The sequence below is a fragment of the Polyodon spathula genome, chromosome 9 (genome assembly GCF_017654505.1).
Source record: "Polyodon spathula isolate WHYD16114869_AA chromosome 9, ASM1765450v1, whole genome shotgun sequence".
NCBI lineage: Eukaryota > Metazoa > Chordata > Actinopteri > Acipenseriformes > Polyodontidae > Polyodon > Polyodon spathula.
In genome coordinates, this window is record NC_054542.1 from 37,483,243 (window position 1) to 37,496,077 (window position 12,835).

At 36.3% G+C, this 12,835-nt stretch overlaps 1 protein-coding gene across 13 annotated transcripts in view; it reads left to right on the plus strand.

Annotated features, from left to right (window-relative positions):
- stxbp5l (syntaxin binding protein 5L) overlaps window positions 1-12,835 on the plus strand; it is a 150,087-nt gene that overhangs the window by 135,665 nt on the left and 1,587 nt on the right. For 7 of the 13 annotated variants that reach the window (XM_041259422.1, XM_041259424.1, XM_041259427.1 and 4 more), the window contains 6 exons: window positions 987-1,160; window positions 6,415-6,516; window positions 10,256-10,495; window positions 10,874-11,234; window positions 11,754-11,919; window positions 12,628-12,739. In XM_041259422.1, coding sequence (XP_041115356.1) covers window positions 987-1,160; window positions 6,415-6,516; window positions 10,256-10,495; window positions 10,874-11,234; window positions 11,754-11,919; window positions 12,628-12,739 — 1,155 coding nt within the window. The remainder of the gene's footprint in view (window positions 1-986; window positions 1,161-6,414; window positions 6,517-10,255; window positions 10,496-10,873; window positions 11,235-11,753; window positions 11,920-12,627; window positions 12,740-12,835) is intronic. The other 6 variants (XM_041259426.1, XM_041259432.1, XM_041259433.1 and 3 more) reach the window with 3 other exon arrangements.

The following is a 12,835-nucleotide window of genomic DNA, read 5'->3' on the forward strand; positions in this document are numbered from 1 at the left end:
CTCATGGGCATTCTAAAGGGACAAATTACATTTTCTAGCCAGTTATCCTTCCGGTGTGAGGTTTCATCACATTGGTCTCAAAAGCATGCCTTCTTTTCTTAGATTTCAGACAGAAAATAATGGCCAGGAGGTATCCTGTATTGTAAACTGTTGTAAACTGTTACATTTTAGCAATACCATTGCTTAGTTTTGGTTTCTGCAAAAAATGCATTGCCTATATAAATGTCATATTTTTATATTTGCATTATACCAGTATTAAAATAAGATGATTATCTGTATTATATTGTACATGTACAAAAAAATTGTATTACAAAAAACCAAAAAAAATAAACCAGCATACTCCTTTTAAGGTGCTATTGTTTACCTTTCCAATATGATTTTTACATCATAGTACCACCTGGTGGCTTAAATTGTCACAATTGTTTAAGTATGTTCTGTATTAAATTCAACTCAATTCATTTTAGTAATGGTATAATTCAATGCAAAATATAGTGCTGTTTTGGGAGGGGGGTTCTTGCAAGGAGACAATTTTTGTTCTTTGAAGCAGTGGACTTTTTGAATTTTTTAAAATTATTTTAGGCTTTGACCATTTGACCCGTAGTAAATTTATGACATGACAATTTGCCTTCTGTGGAAAACCCTGTGTTTGCAAATCTCCTTAAATAAGTTCCTATTGGACTCCACTCTGTAGATGGGAAGCAACTTCTGTTTCAGCTGGTATATAAAAAAAAAAAAAAAAAATACTGCAAATCAGAAGACTTTGTTGTAAAACTAGCAAGAGTCTGAATGAAACTGGTGTAAACTGAGTTGCTCCTTTCTTGTTGTACAACATTTTTTTTCGGTAAACTTTGCTGGAGCACGAAAGAGAACGAAAATTGATTCCAGTGGGTACCTATTTTAGTTTTTCTTTTCTATGACCATAACGTTGCTGCCTTCTTTGTTTTTCATTCCCTGGCTGTGTTCCTAATGCTTTACCGTTATTACAGATAATGTAAATGGACATTGCACTAGCCCCACCTCACAGCCCTGCAGCACTGGGAAGCGCGTCTCTGCCACTGAAGGTGCTAAACTGAACCGCTGGGGTCCTAGCCGACCCCCTTTCCGAAAAGTACAGTCTGCTGCTTGCATGGAGATCTCTTTGCCTGCCTCCCACACAGAAGGTGTGTGCTTGTCTCAACCTGTTTTTTATTGCATGCCTGCCTTCTTTTGAGCTGCTGCTTAATTTTGTTAAGGATACAAAAAATAGTAGCTTCTACATTTAACTTAATAATGAACAAATAATGGGCATACCTTTGTTAGATTTTTATAAACAGCTTCAATACACAATTTGTATTAAGCAATACACTTTTTGGTCTGATTCATGTTGCTTTTGTAGAAGTTGCTAGAGTTTACACATAGTTTATGAGATAAACATTTGACAACTAAATAATTGCCGAAAACAGTGACTGAAATCATAGCAAATGGGGATGAAAATGAATGAGACTTTGGTCTCTGTGACTGGCAGGTGTGATTGGATAGTTCTGTATAATGTTGTTGATTTTCTTCCAATTTATTTTATTTTTACATTTGAGCATTATGCAGCTCTAGTATAGCACTAAAAAGAGAATCTTTAAATCTCAAGCATTTGTCTTTTAGGCATTGTTTTGTAGAAGGTCCCTAAAACTGTTTTTATGAAGCCAACAAGATATCTGCCTATTAGAATGTCACATATAACCAAGTAAATTTGTTTAAGTTCATAATAATGTAACTGTATTATCTGCTCCTAAAGTGTTCTGTAAACAGGATCGTCCCTAATATCGCTGTATTTGGACACATCTTTTCAATGACAAATTGTGTTTTTTGTTTTTTAAAGAATATACAGATTACCAAAGCATATAATTTCCTAAATATTATAATTTATACCCCAAAGATGCTTTGCCATTTACAAAACTATTTACAGTCAATCCAATCACATGCTGTATAAACAAAAAGGAAAATAAGGAACACCCAGTTGGTGAGGAAAACAGAAAGAATCCCTCTGGTGTGGAAAACAGCATGAATCCCTCTTGTGTACCTGGCTGTGTGTGTCTATATCTGTTGTATACTGGTATAACCAGGTCTTTGTTTCTTCAGAACCTGTCTTATCCCTGGGCTGTATTTTTGTTTCATGTACCCCAGTCTTCTCACAGTCTTTCCTTCCACAGGGTAGCCATCTGTCTTGCTACAGTTGCGTGGTTTTCTGTTTTCAGATGTTTTGTATCTATCAATATATGTCTGCGTTCTGAAGCTCAGAAGAGGCTTTACTAATTATTCCTGTTGTGGGTTCTGTTTACCAATAAGGGTGAAGTTTACCCCATTTATTAAAATAAATAAAAGCATTTAAACATTAGAAAACAACTAATAAACAACTAAGCTATTTAACAAGTAATATGTTTTGATTTATTGATGTGGTATTTTCTGATGGTTGTATAATGTTAAAAGTGTAATAAAAGCAATACATGTTAATATAACTACTTGTGGTAGGTTAGATCTTTATTATAATAAGTAGGTTTGTCTTGTTTTGGGTGAGCCTCTTGGATTAAACCTGACCTGTTTCTGTTTGTCTGTGATTCAATACTTCCATATAGTTTTGCACTTATAAAGGCATATTGGAGCAGCCAGCAAGCAAACTTCACTGAGATCACTGATACCTAAATTCTGTAGTGTGTAAAGCCACTATGATTGTCTGGATTTTTTGTAATATATACTGTTTACATTGAACACATTATTTTTATTAGCTGACGGAATTGGATGCAAAGTTTATATTTTATCTAAATATGCCATGTCAGGTAGAGAAGGTAATGTAAGAAATACATTGTTTTTGTTTAATTTATTAAACACTTAAACGTCAATAACCCTCAAATGTCAAGATTTAAATATGTAGTACCTTAAATTTTATTTTGTGCCTTGTACATGAAATGGGATATTTTCTCTATATAGAAAATATTTTGGCATTAAAGGTTGAATATGTTGTTACTGTTCTACAAAAGACCTAGTACATTTAAAGCTGTTATTGCAACAACAAATTAATTATTTGGCACGTCAAAAAGAAATATCTGAGAAATATGACAATTTTAATTGACATAATATTATCTGAAATAAGATGAAACACTATGAAGAAATGTAAGATTTGACTAAAACAGCAGTCTAATTAGAGGAAGTGTCACAAACGTGCTCTTATTGTCAGTAGGGTCTCTAGTTAGCTCTTTGTTTTCTTACCAAACAACAACAGTTTCCGTATCTTCATGGTAAACTCACTGAGTCATAAGAAGGTAAACATTTTCCTATTAACTATGATACTGTGGCAAGCAATTGACATTCAGAGTTTGCTTCAGCGTTTATGGCTGAATAAATCAAATCTGCGTTTTGTGTTTAAAGGTGTCTAAATGTAACAGCCCAGTGGTGTTAATCCTTGTCTTCCTGCTCCTGTGTGTTGATGAAGCATTGCCCTTAACATTTCTGTTGTGTCTTCTGTCTTTTTGTCCGTTGTCACTAACTAACAATTATGCTTTTGCATCTAATAAATTAGAATAGAGAGAACTGGCATTCAAAGTACTATTTGTCATATTAGCATCAGTGGGCTATTGCATTCCTGGATGTATATAGTGCCATTAATCACAAATGTAGTAATACTCTATAATTGCTTTATACATATTGTAAATAAATATGACTGTTCCAACATTACAAAAACACCCCAACTTACTTGAATCTCCCTCCAATCAAAAAAAAAGGAATTCATCTCAAACTGATTTTATTTATTTTCTATTGTTAATTTAGATCTCCCCATTACAGAACTAGAGTATCAGTCATTATAAATGGCATCTACTCTGAAGCATGTCAGCTAAATTCAAAAGCTGTAAGGGAATCATCTCTGAATGCTTAATGAATAAAAGTCCTTACCCTCTGCCTTTGTAAGTTAAATAATGCACAGACCCAACACCCCTGGTAGTATTCGGCATCCTAACTTCAGATTATGACCATGAGCTTTCCCTTAAATATACCCAAGGGATGCTTAAGCGAGAATTTATTTTGAAGTGTAGTGTATGAGGAGGTAAACTTTACGATTATAATAAATGATGAGGCCTGACGAGTCGTTTATTTTATAATTTTGATTGTTTACCTCCGAGTTCACTGCACTTAAAAACATTATACACCATTACTTTATAGAAAAATAAAGTAGTTCCATTTCATGCACTACAGAAATCAAAAGCTGTAGTGTATCGTGACATATCCTACAGCAATGGAGCAGCCTGATTGGTTGTAAAGATTGTGATGGTGTATAATATTGCTTGAACTCCAGATGCCATTGCTCCATTACCCAGGCCAAGCACCAGAACTGCCCTTCAAAAGCTGGCTCACTAAAAAATGGCCTCCATTCTTATAAAAAGTTAACACTATAACACTCTGCCAGCTAATGCATGCAATAGAATGTAAACTATTTACATGGCAGGTGAGAATCAAGTAGGTTAACAAGGTTTGTTGAATGACTACCTACTATTTTCTATAGACATTATGCTGTTTTATTTATTTTTTGTTAATAACAGATCTCTTGAAGTGCACACAGTGGTGATTTGCTAAAACAAAGGTTTAAATTTAAATTAATGCCGAACTGTATCAGAGTTAAAACTTTTTTTTTCTTTTTTTTTTTTTTTTTTTTTATAAAAAGAAACTATACATTTTCAAAGGAACTAGCAGCTTATATTTCTGGTAATAATTTCAAAGGAGAATTCCAAGAAAACAACTTTTTATATGAAACGTATGTACCATGCACGTTTACACCCCTTTCACAGCTTATGCCTGGCTAGTTTCACATAAATCACATAACCACTGTGTGAACACGATGCACGTATACTTGGAGGCACTGATGTGGGCTAGCTAAAACAACATTACTTACGTCTTCATGTGTGGTAGAATTATGTGATCTTTTTAATATATAATTTGGAAGCATAAAGTGTAACTGTTTCTGTAAGTGCTTTATAAATTTCAGAAGAAACAATATTGAGTAGTAAAAAGCATAACATACCCTTTTTTTAAACACGATATTAATGGAAACTGTTACCACTGAACTCTGTGGTCTAGTTCTTATAAAAGGGAAGGGTCTGTTACAAAATTTCTGTTACAACTTAGTCAGAGCGACACACAAGTTGATGGTGAGCATGATTTCCTGTTTTCATTTCCTTTTCATTTCTCAGAACATTTTGTGCAGTTTTTGTAAGCACTTAACATATATATATATATATATATATATATATATATATATATATATATATATATATATATATATATATATATATATATATAGTTGTTTACACAAGTTTGGGAATTTAATATTCGGCAGATGTCTTTTCCAAAACACTTGGTATAAAAGCTTTATACTGGGACCTGTTATTAGCTTACAACTGTGTTACTTCAAGAGAATGTTATTTATGCTCATAGTGATGAAACTGAAGAGGATGTAAAGCTTTGATGTAAAGGATGCAATCCTTTTGACTTCGTATCTTACAGTATTTCATAGCCATATCTAAAATGAATTCACAGAGTAAATGTTGAATGAAATGGGAAACATGTTTTAAACAGGTTAAAATCTATTAAGTCAGCATTATGACTTTATGATTATTTTTTAAAGAATGGGAGATAAACCTTTTCAAGTGTTAAAGTAAACTCTTGGGTTTTACAACTCACTTAATTCATGTATTTATTATTAATATATAACATATGTGCATCATTAGTAACGCATTAGGATAATGAGCTACACTAGCACCACCTGTTTTAGTGATTTGTACCAGATTATAAAATGTGCTGTATCATAATGTTACAATTTGACCCAAGTTATTAAATTTACATATGCACTGGTAATGTTATATCAAACACTGTATGACATCCTAAACTAATTTATCCTTACAAGAAAGCAGAATTAAACACTTTAGTTCTAAAATGTGCCTTAATGTGCTCACCAGCTATCGACTGCTACATGTGATGGTTTCAATCTGAATGATCAAATCCATTTAAAAAAAAACAAAAAAAAACTGACAAAACCAACTCTAAGTGCTTTGCAAAAATGTTAAGAATTCTAATTTAATGTATCTCTGACATTTCGACATGCCAGGAGTGAAAGTCAGAAAGCTCAGCATGATAATAGAGTTACTATCTTGCCAGTACTGTACTACAATATTTGTTTTTCATTGTCAGGGGGTTATTAAATATACAGAATGGCACTTTTACTGTTTATATTCATGGAAACACGGTGACCCTTTCAAAAGAGTCAGTGCTTACCCTTTCAGTTTCACCACTCTGTACTATCTGCTGCTCGGCTTTTTTTTTTTTTTTTTTTTTTTTTATTGGATGCTATTTGGTTGAACTTGTCCCTCTTGCAATGCATGCCTTTTTTGGGGACAGTAGGTTACGCATCAAGACGGGCAATGCTTCAGCAATTACATGGAATCAGTATTTACTCGCAAGATGAACATCACTCTACCAGTTACACATGGAGTGAGAAAGGTAAGAACTCAACTGCATGTTGACCATTACAAGCATCATTAGATTCCCTTCCAACGGAGTTCAAAAGAGCACGATTGCTGAGGCAGATCTGGGATTGTGTATTGGAAATGCATGAGGAGATAGGGTTAGAAATAATAGGTTTTTTTTGTTCTTTTATGGGATGATTACTGGTCAATAATTACAAAATACATGTTACCATTTCCTTTGAATAGTAAATTCTCAAATGGTTTAAATGACCCACCCACTGCTGCAGAAAGATACACGGTGCCACAGTGGCTCACCTGGTAAAAACACAGCCGCGTGGTGTGCAGGGTGATTCATACAGTCAGGTAAGGGCAGGTTTGACTCCTGATTGTGGAAAGTCACTGGTCTTTCCTGGGGATTCCGAAAGGAGTGTCGCATTGGCTCTGTGGATTAGGGAGGCAAAACCCGCACCCAGTGAGCTCAGGCTGACACCTACAGGGCTGGCCTCTGTCCTCCAGAGGCCGATACCACGCTGACATCCGCTCTCGAGTTCCTGGGTGTAAAAGAGCTCGCTTGGTAGTTGGAACCTTCAGTTCTCCTGAACTGTGTGGTGAAAGGAAAAAATAATTGGACATTCCAAATTAGGAGAACAACTTGTACTGAACCATTGGAATACTCACTGGAGCCAGACTGAAGTCTGGGGTCCGGGGACAGCCAGGCTGATGATGTCATGATGTAAAGTACATGAAATAAAATAATGTTCCCCCAAGGTACAGTAATGTTAAAACAAGGCTTACAGTATTTATTTAAGGAAGTTCAGCTGATTATGCTATAATCACACCTTATGTATTTTTTTTATATTTTCCTTTTATTCCTAAATTACATTTATTTTCACGTTGAATATATATATATATATATATATATATATATATATATATATATATATATATATATATATATACACTGAACAAAAACATAAACGCAACATGAAACAATTTCAAAGATTTTACTGAGTTACAATTCATATAAGGATATAAGGAAATCAGTCAATTGAAATAAATTAATTAGGCCCTAATCTATGGATTTCACATGACTGGGAATATAGATATGCATATGTTGGTCACAGATACCTTAAAAAAAAAAAGTAGGGGTGTGGATCAGAAAACCAGTCACACCTCCTTCACATAGAGTTGATCAGGCTGTTGATTGTGGCCTGTGGAATGTTGTCCCACTCCTCTTCAATGGCTGTGCGAAGTTGCTGGATATTGGCGGGAACTGAAACACGCTGTCCTACATATCGATCCAGAGCATTCCAGACATGCTCCATGGGTGACATCTCTGGTGAGTATGCAGGGCATGGAAGAACTGGGACATTTTCAGCTTCCAGGAATTGTGTACAGATCCTTGAGACATGGGGCCGTGCATTATCATGCTGAAACATGAGGTGATGGCGGCGGATGAATGGCACGACAATGGGCCTCAGGATCTCATCACGGTATCTCTGTGCATTCAAATTTCCATCAATAAAATGCAATTGTGCTCATTGTCCGTAGCTTATGCCTGCCTATACCATAACCCCACCGCCACCATGGGGCACTCTGTTCACAACGTTGACATCAGCAAACTGCTCGTCAACACAACGCCATACACACTGTCTGCCATCTGCCCGGTACAGTTGAAACCAGGATTCATCCGTGAAGAGCACACTTCTCCAGCGTGCCAGTGGCCATCAAAGGCGAGCATTTGCTCACTGAAGTCGGCTACGACGCCGAACTGCAGTCAGGTCAAGACCCTGGTGAGGACGACGAGCATGCAGATGAGCTTCCCTGAGATGGTTTCTGACAGTTTATGCAGAAATTCTTTGGTTGTGTAAATCCACTTTTTCATCAGCTGTCCGAGTGGCTGGTCTCAGACGATCCCGCAGGTGAAGAAGCCGGATGTGGATGTCCTGGGCTGGCGTGGTTACACGTGGTCTGAGGTTGTGAGGCTGATTGGACTTACTGCCAAATTCTCTAAAACAATGTTGGAGGCGGCTTATGGTAGAGAAATGAACATTCAATTCTCTGGCAACAGCTCTGGTGGACATTCCTGCAGTCAGCATGCCAATTGTACGTATGCCAATTGTACATCTGTGGCATTGTGTTGTGTGATAAAACTGCACATTTTAGAGTGGCCTTTTATTGTCCTCAGCACAAGGTGCACCTGTGTAATGATCATGCTGTTTAATCAGCTTCTTGATATGCCACACCTGTCAGGTGGATGGATTATCTTGGCAAAGGAGAAATGCTCACTAACAGGGATGTAAACAAATTTATGCACAAAATTTGAGAGAAATTTGAGCTTTTTGTGCATATGGAAAATTTCTGGGATCTTTTATTTCAGCTCCTGAAACATGGGACCAACACTTTACATGTTGCGGTTAAATTTTTGTTCAGTGTGTATATATATCTGTATTTCCCTTGCCTCTTTTATTTTAAAAAATCTTTCTTTACCTTTACCTCATTCCATTCTCACGATATTCCCATTCAACTCAGCCAGCCTCAGCTGCCTAGTAAAGAAATATGATAAGTCAATTTTGGAGCTATAGAATCCAGTACTGGAATCCAGTAATTGTAAGAACATATAAAAAAGGCAATTACAATGATATTTGAAGCTACTTTTTACTTAAATGAACAAGTATTTTCAACACAATCTAGTGGAAAATGAATAACAGTACAGTAAATGGTCCAGTAGTACAATTCTAAAGGGTTGGTCAATATTTTTATTCTGTTGCAGACATCTTTCACAAGAAGTGGTTCCTGTTATTTAGATCAATATGTTTTGTACAAGTGCAGATTGCTTTAATTCATAGCAGTAGTAACAACTGCGTTAGTTCGTTTGATTAGTGTTAGTAGAGTCTCTATTGTCCTTCAAAGCTTTCAGGATAAACTTCTTTAAACACATGACAGCAACTGTAGTGTTCTTTCCGAGAATTTTTTAACAGCACCTGGTTCTGAATATCAACATTCCTTTTCTATGGAATTGTCACGAAGACGGCTGTAGTGGGTGACGTCAGATCAGAAACAGGAACCAGTAAATAAACAACAGAGAGGTGGGGTTTGGTGCAGCTGAGCAATTGTTCTCGCTCAGTATTTAGTAATGAAACAAACAGAAAATAAAAGGTTGTAAAGACAAAACAAGACACAGCACACGGCACTGTAGCCAAAACAAAAAAGACAAACAAAACGAACTATAGAGACAAAACATGGTGAGCTTGTATTTTAACTATTATTATTATTATTATTATTATTATTATTATTATTATTATTATTATAACCTCCTTCTCCAATCCCATTGTCCACTCATTGAACACACAACCCCGAGTGAGTGAAAACATCCTGCTTTTATGCAGCTATACTGAGACTCGATTGCTAATCAGTCATTCAATTGGAGTCGCGGTACAACTGCACGTGAATTAATAAAGTGCAATTCTCCATGCTCACATATTATTACATTTTACCTGCACGTGAAGTGCTGTGCACTCCTTGTGCCTAAATACAAAATACATTTTAAACAACTCGTGTTCCACAGACCCATTTATATCCTGTGTACCAATGACTATACACCAACATATAACACTGAAATACACAAAGGGGCGGGCAACATTGCCACAGGAATATATTGGGTAAGCTGCTGGAAAACATGTTTTTAGTTTTGAGTTAATGCTGTCTTGGAGAAAAATGTAACCCAATCTAGAAGATGACTTTTGTTGAAATCTCTTCTTGGGTTTCCATAGAAAGCCGGGACAATTCCTTCAGCCGCTCCCGTAGCTCCAGTGTGTCCAGCATTGACAAGGAATCCAAGGAAACAATAACAGCACTGTACTTCATGGACTCGTATGGGCGTAAGAACGATGGGACCCTCTCACCATGCCTTTGGGTCGGGACCAGCCTTGGGGTGGTACTGGTCATCTCTTTAAACCTGCCTTCTGGTGAGGAACAGAGGCAAAGTGAACCAGTCATGGTGGCACCCAGTGGTAAGAGGTGTCATTTTGTACAATCACATGATTAATAATATTAATGGGTCATGAATCTGTGATTTAATTGCTAAAGTAATCATTCTCAAAACAGGGAAATCATATATTGTTAATTAGGTTGTGATTACAATGTTACAGAGTGCAGTTTAGTTGTATTATTGCTAATATGAATTAAAAAAAGATCACATTTAAAATGTTAAAACTTACAAGAACCATGAAGTTGCAGATTGAAACAGTTCTAATTATTATTGATTTTTCTAGTTGTAAAACATTAACTGTTAATTATTTTCAGCAAATAAGGAACTTAGTTTGGGGGTCAAGCTCTTCAGTGGACTGCAAAATTTATGTTTTTTTTTTCTTTCTTTTTTCAATGTACAGGGACCGTGCTGATGCTTAAAGGAGCAGTGCTGACGTTTTCATCTGTTGACTGTGCCGGTGGCCTGATCCACCCTCCCTATGAGGTGTGGAGGGACCCGAACAGCATGGATGACAATGAGAAACCCCGCAAGCGTAAACTTGTAACCTTCTCGCCCTCCTCTTCTCAGGATATGGGGGATTACCATTTTGCAGTCATCTGTTCAGAGAAACAGGCCAAAGTCTACTCACTGCCTTCCCAAAACTGCCTTTACGCACATAGCATCACAGAGTCGTCGTTTGTGCTCAGGGCAGATGTTGTTACAGTTTGTAATAGTGTTTGCCTGGCTTGCTTCTGCGCAAATGGACATATCATGACACTAAGGTATTTTTTTCAGCATGGTTTTGCCTTGTTTAGAATACATAGTTTCAGCACAGATTGTGAGAGAAACACATTATGCATTCTGGCAGGCTTTAATGCAAACGTATGGTGACTTTACACAACAGTAGGGACATTGTAGAAGGTGGATTGTCCCATTCTCTGCATGCATGATTTCCTGGTTGCCAGATTCAAGAGAGAATCATCTAATCAAGTGACTCTTAACAAGCACAGCAGTAAGTTGGACTTTTACCGCTAAGAAGTCTGTAGTGGCTGGTGGTTTTGATTGGTTCCTGTTTCCAAGGATTCTTGCAAAAAAGCTGTTGCTTTGCACATCTGCAGTAGATAACCCAGGTAAGTAAAGAATTAAAGCACAGTACACACCTTCACTACATCTAGTTAATCTACCGTAGATTTGAACTCATCTCCAGTCGATTCTAGCAACAAGGAAATGAAACAGGCAAAGCATGGGAAGGTTGTTACAATAAAATAATTTCTTGATGCTGATCTCAATCTGCATTGCAGCTTGCCTAGCCTTCGACCAATGCTGGATGTAAACTATCTACCTTTGACAGACATGAGGATTGCTCGAACTTTCTGCTTTACAAATGGAGGGCAGGCGCTGTTCCTGAGCTCTCCTACAGAGATCCAGCGCATTACCTACAGCCAGGAGATGTGTGAAAACCTGCAGGTCAGTATGCAGAACAGCACCATTAAGCAATTACTCATTCTTTCCACTGTTTGATACACAGGCTAATTATCTGATTCCACAACAGCAGAGGTCAAATGATTTAACCATATAAAAAACTGCATTCACCTTTTATAGAGAGTACTGCAGTAAATTGTTAATAAATAAATAAATAAAAATAAAAATCTTTACATTGACTTTTAGAACTACATCAATACTACAATGTCATTTGATAGATCAGCACAATAATCTGCTGATTGTTTTACATTCATTTTGTATTAATTTTTAAAACAACAGGAGGAGTGGTACAGTATATGGTAAAAACTATGAGGTGTTGCGCCAACAAAATGTTAGTGGCGTCAGTGGCTAATATAGCTGGTGGAATTTCTTATGTTTTATTTCTTTCTTCCATGTTATCGTAAATACAATCACATTTGTTTCTAAACCTCATATGATCAGTGAAAAACAAATGATGTAAAGAATACCTTTTGTTATCTTGGTAATATCACCTAGATGCCACAAGGCTCTCATTTATTGTGTGATGCACACACACACACACACACACACACATATATATATATATATATATATATATATATATATATATATATATATATATACACACACACACACACACACACACACACACACACACACACACACACACACACATTTTTGGAGTTTTTTTTTTTTTTTTTTTTAATGTTGAAGGACATGTTGGGAGAGTTGTTTACACCAGTGGAAACCCCAGAGGCTCAAAACAGAGGATTTCTAAAAGGACTGTTTGGAGGAAGTGGACAAACATTTGACAGAGAAGAACTCTGTAAGCTATTCACTTTTACTACAACTATACTATTCATTGGTTATGGTTCATCTACGTTAAGGAGATTTTTTGTAAAAATGTCTGAAAATATTAATT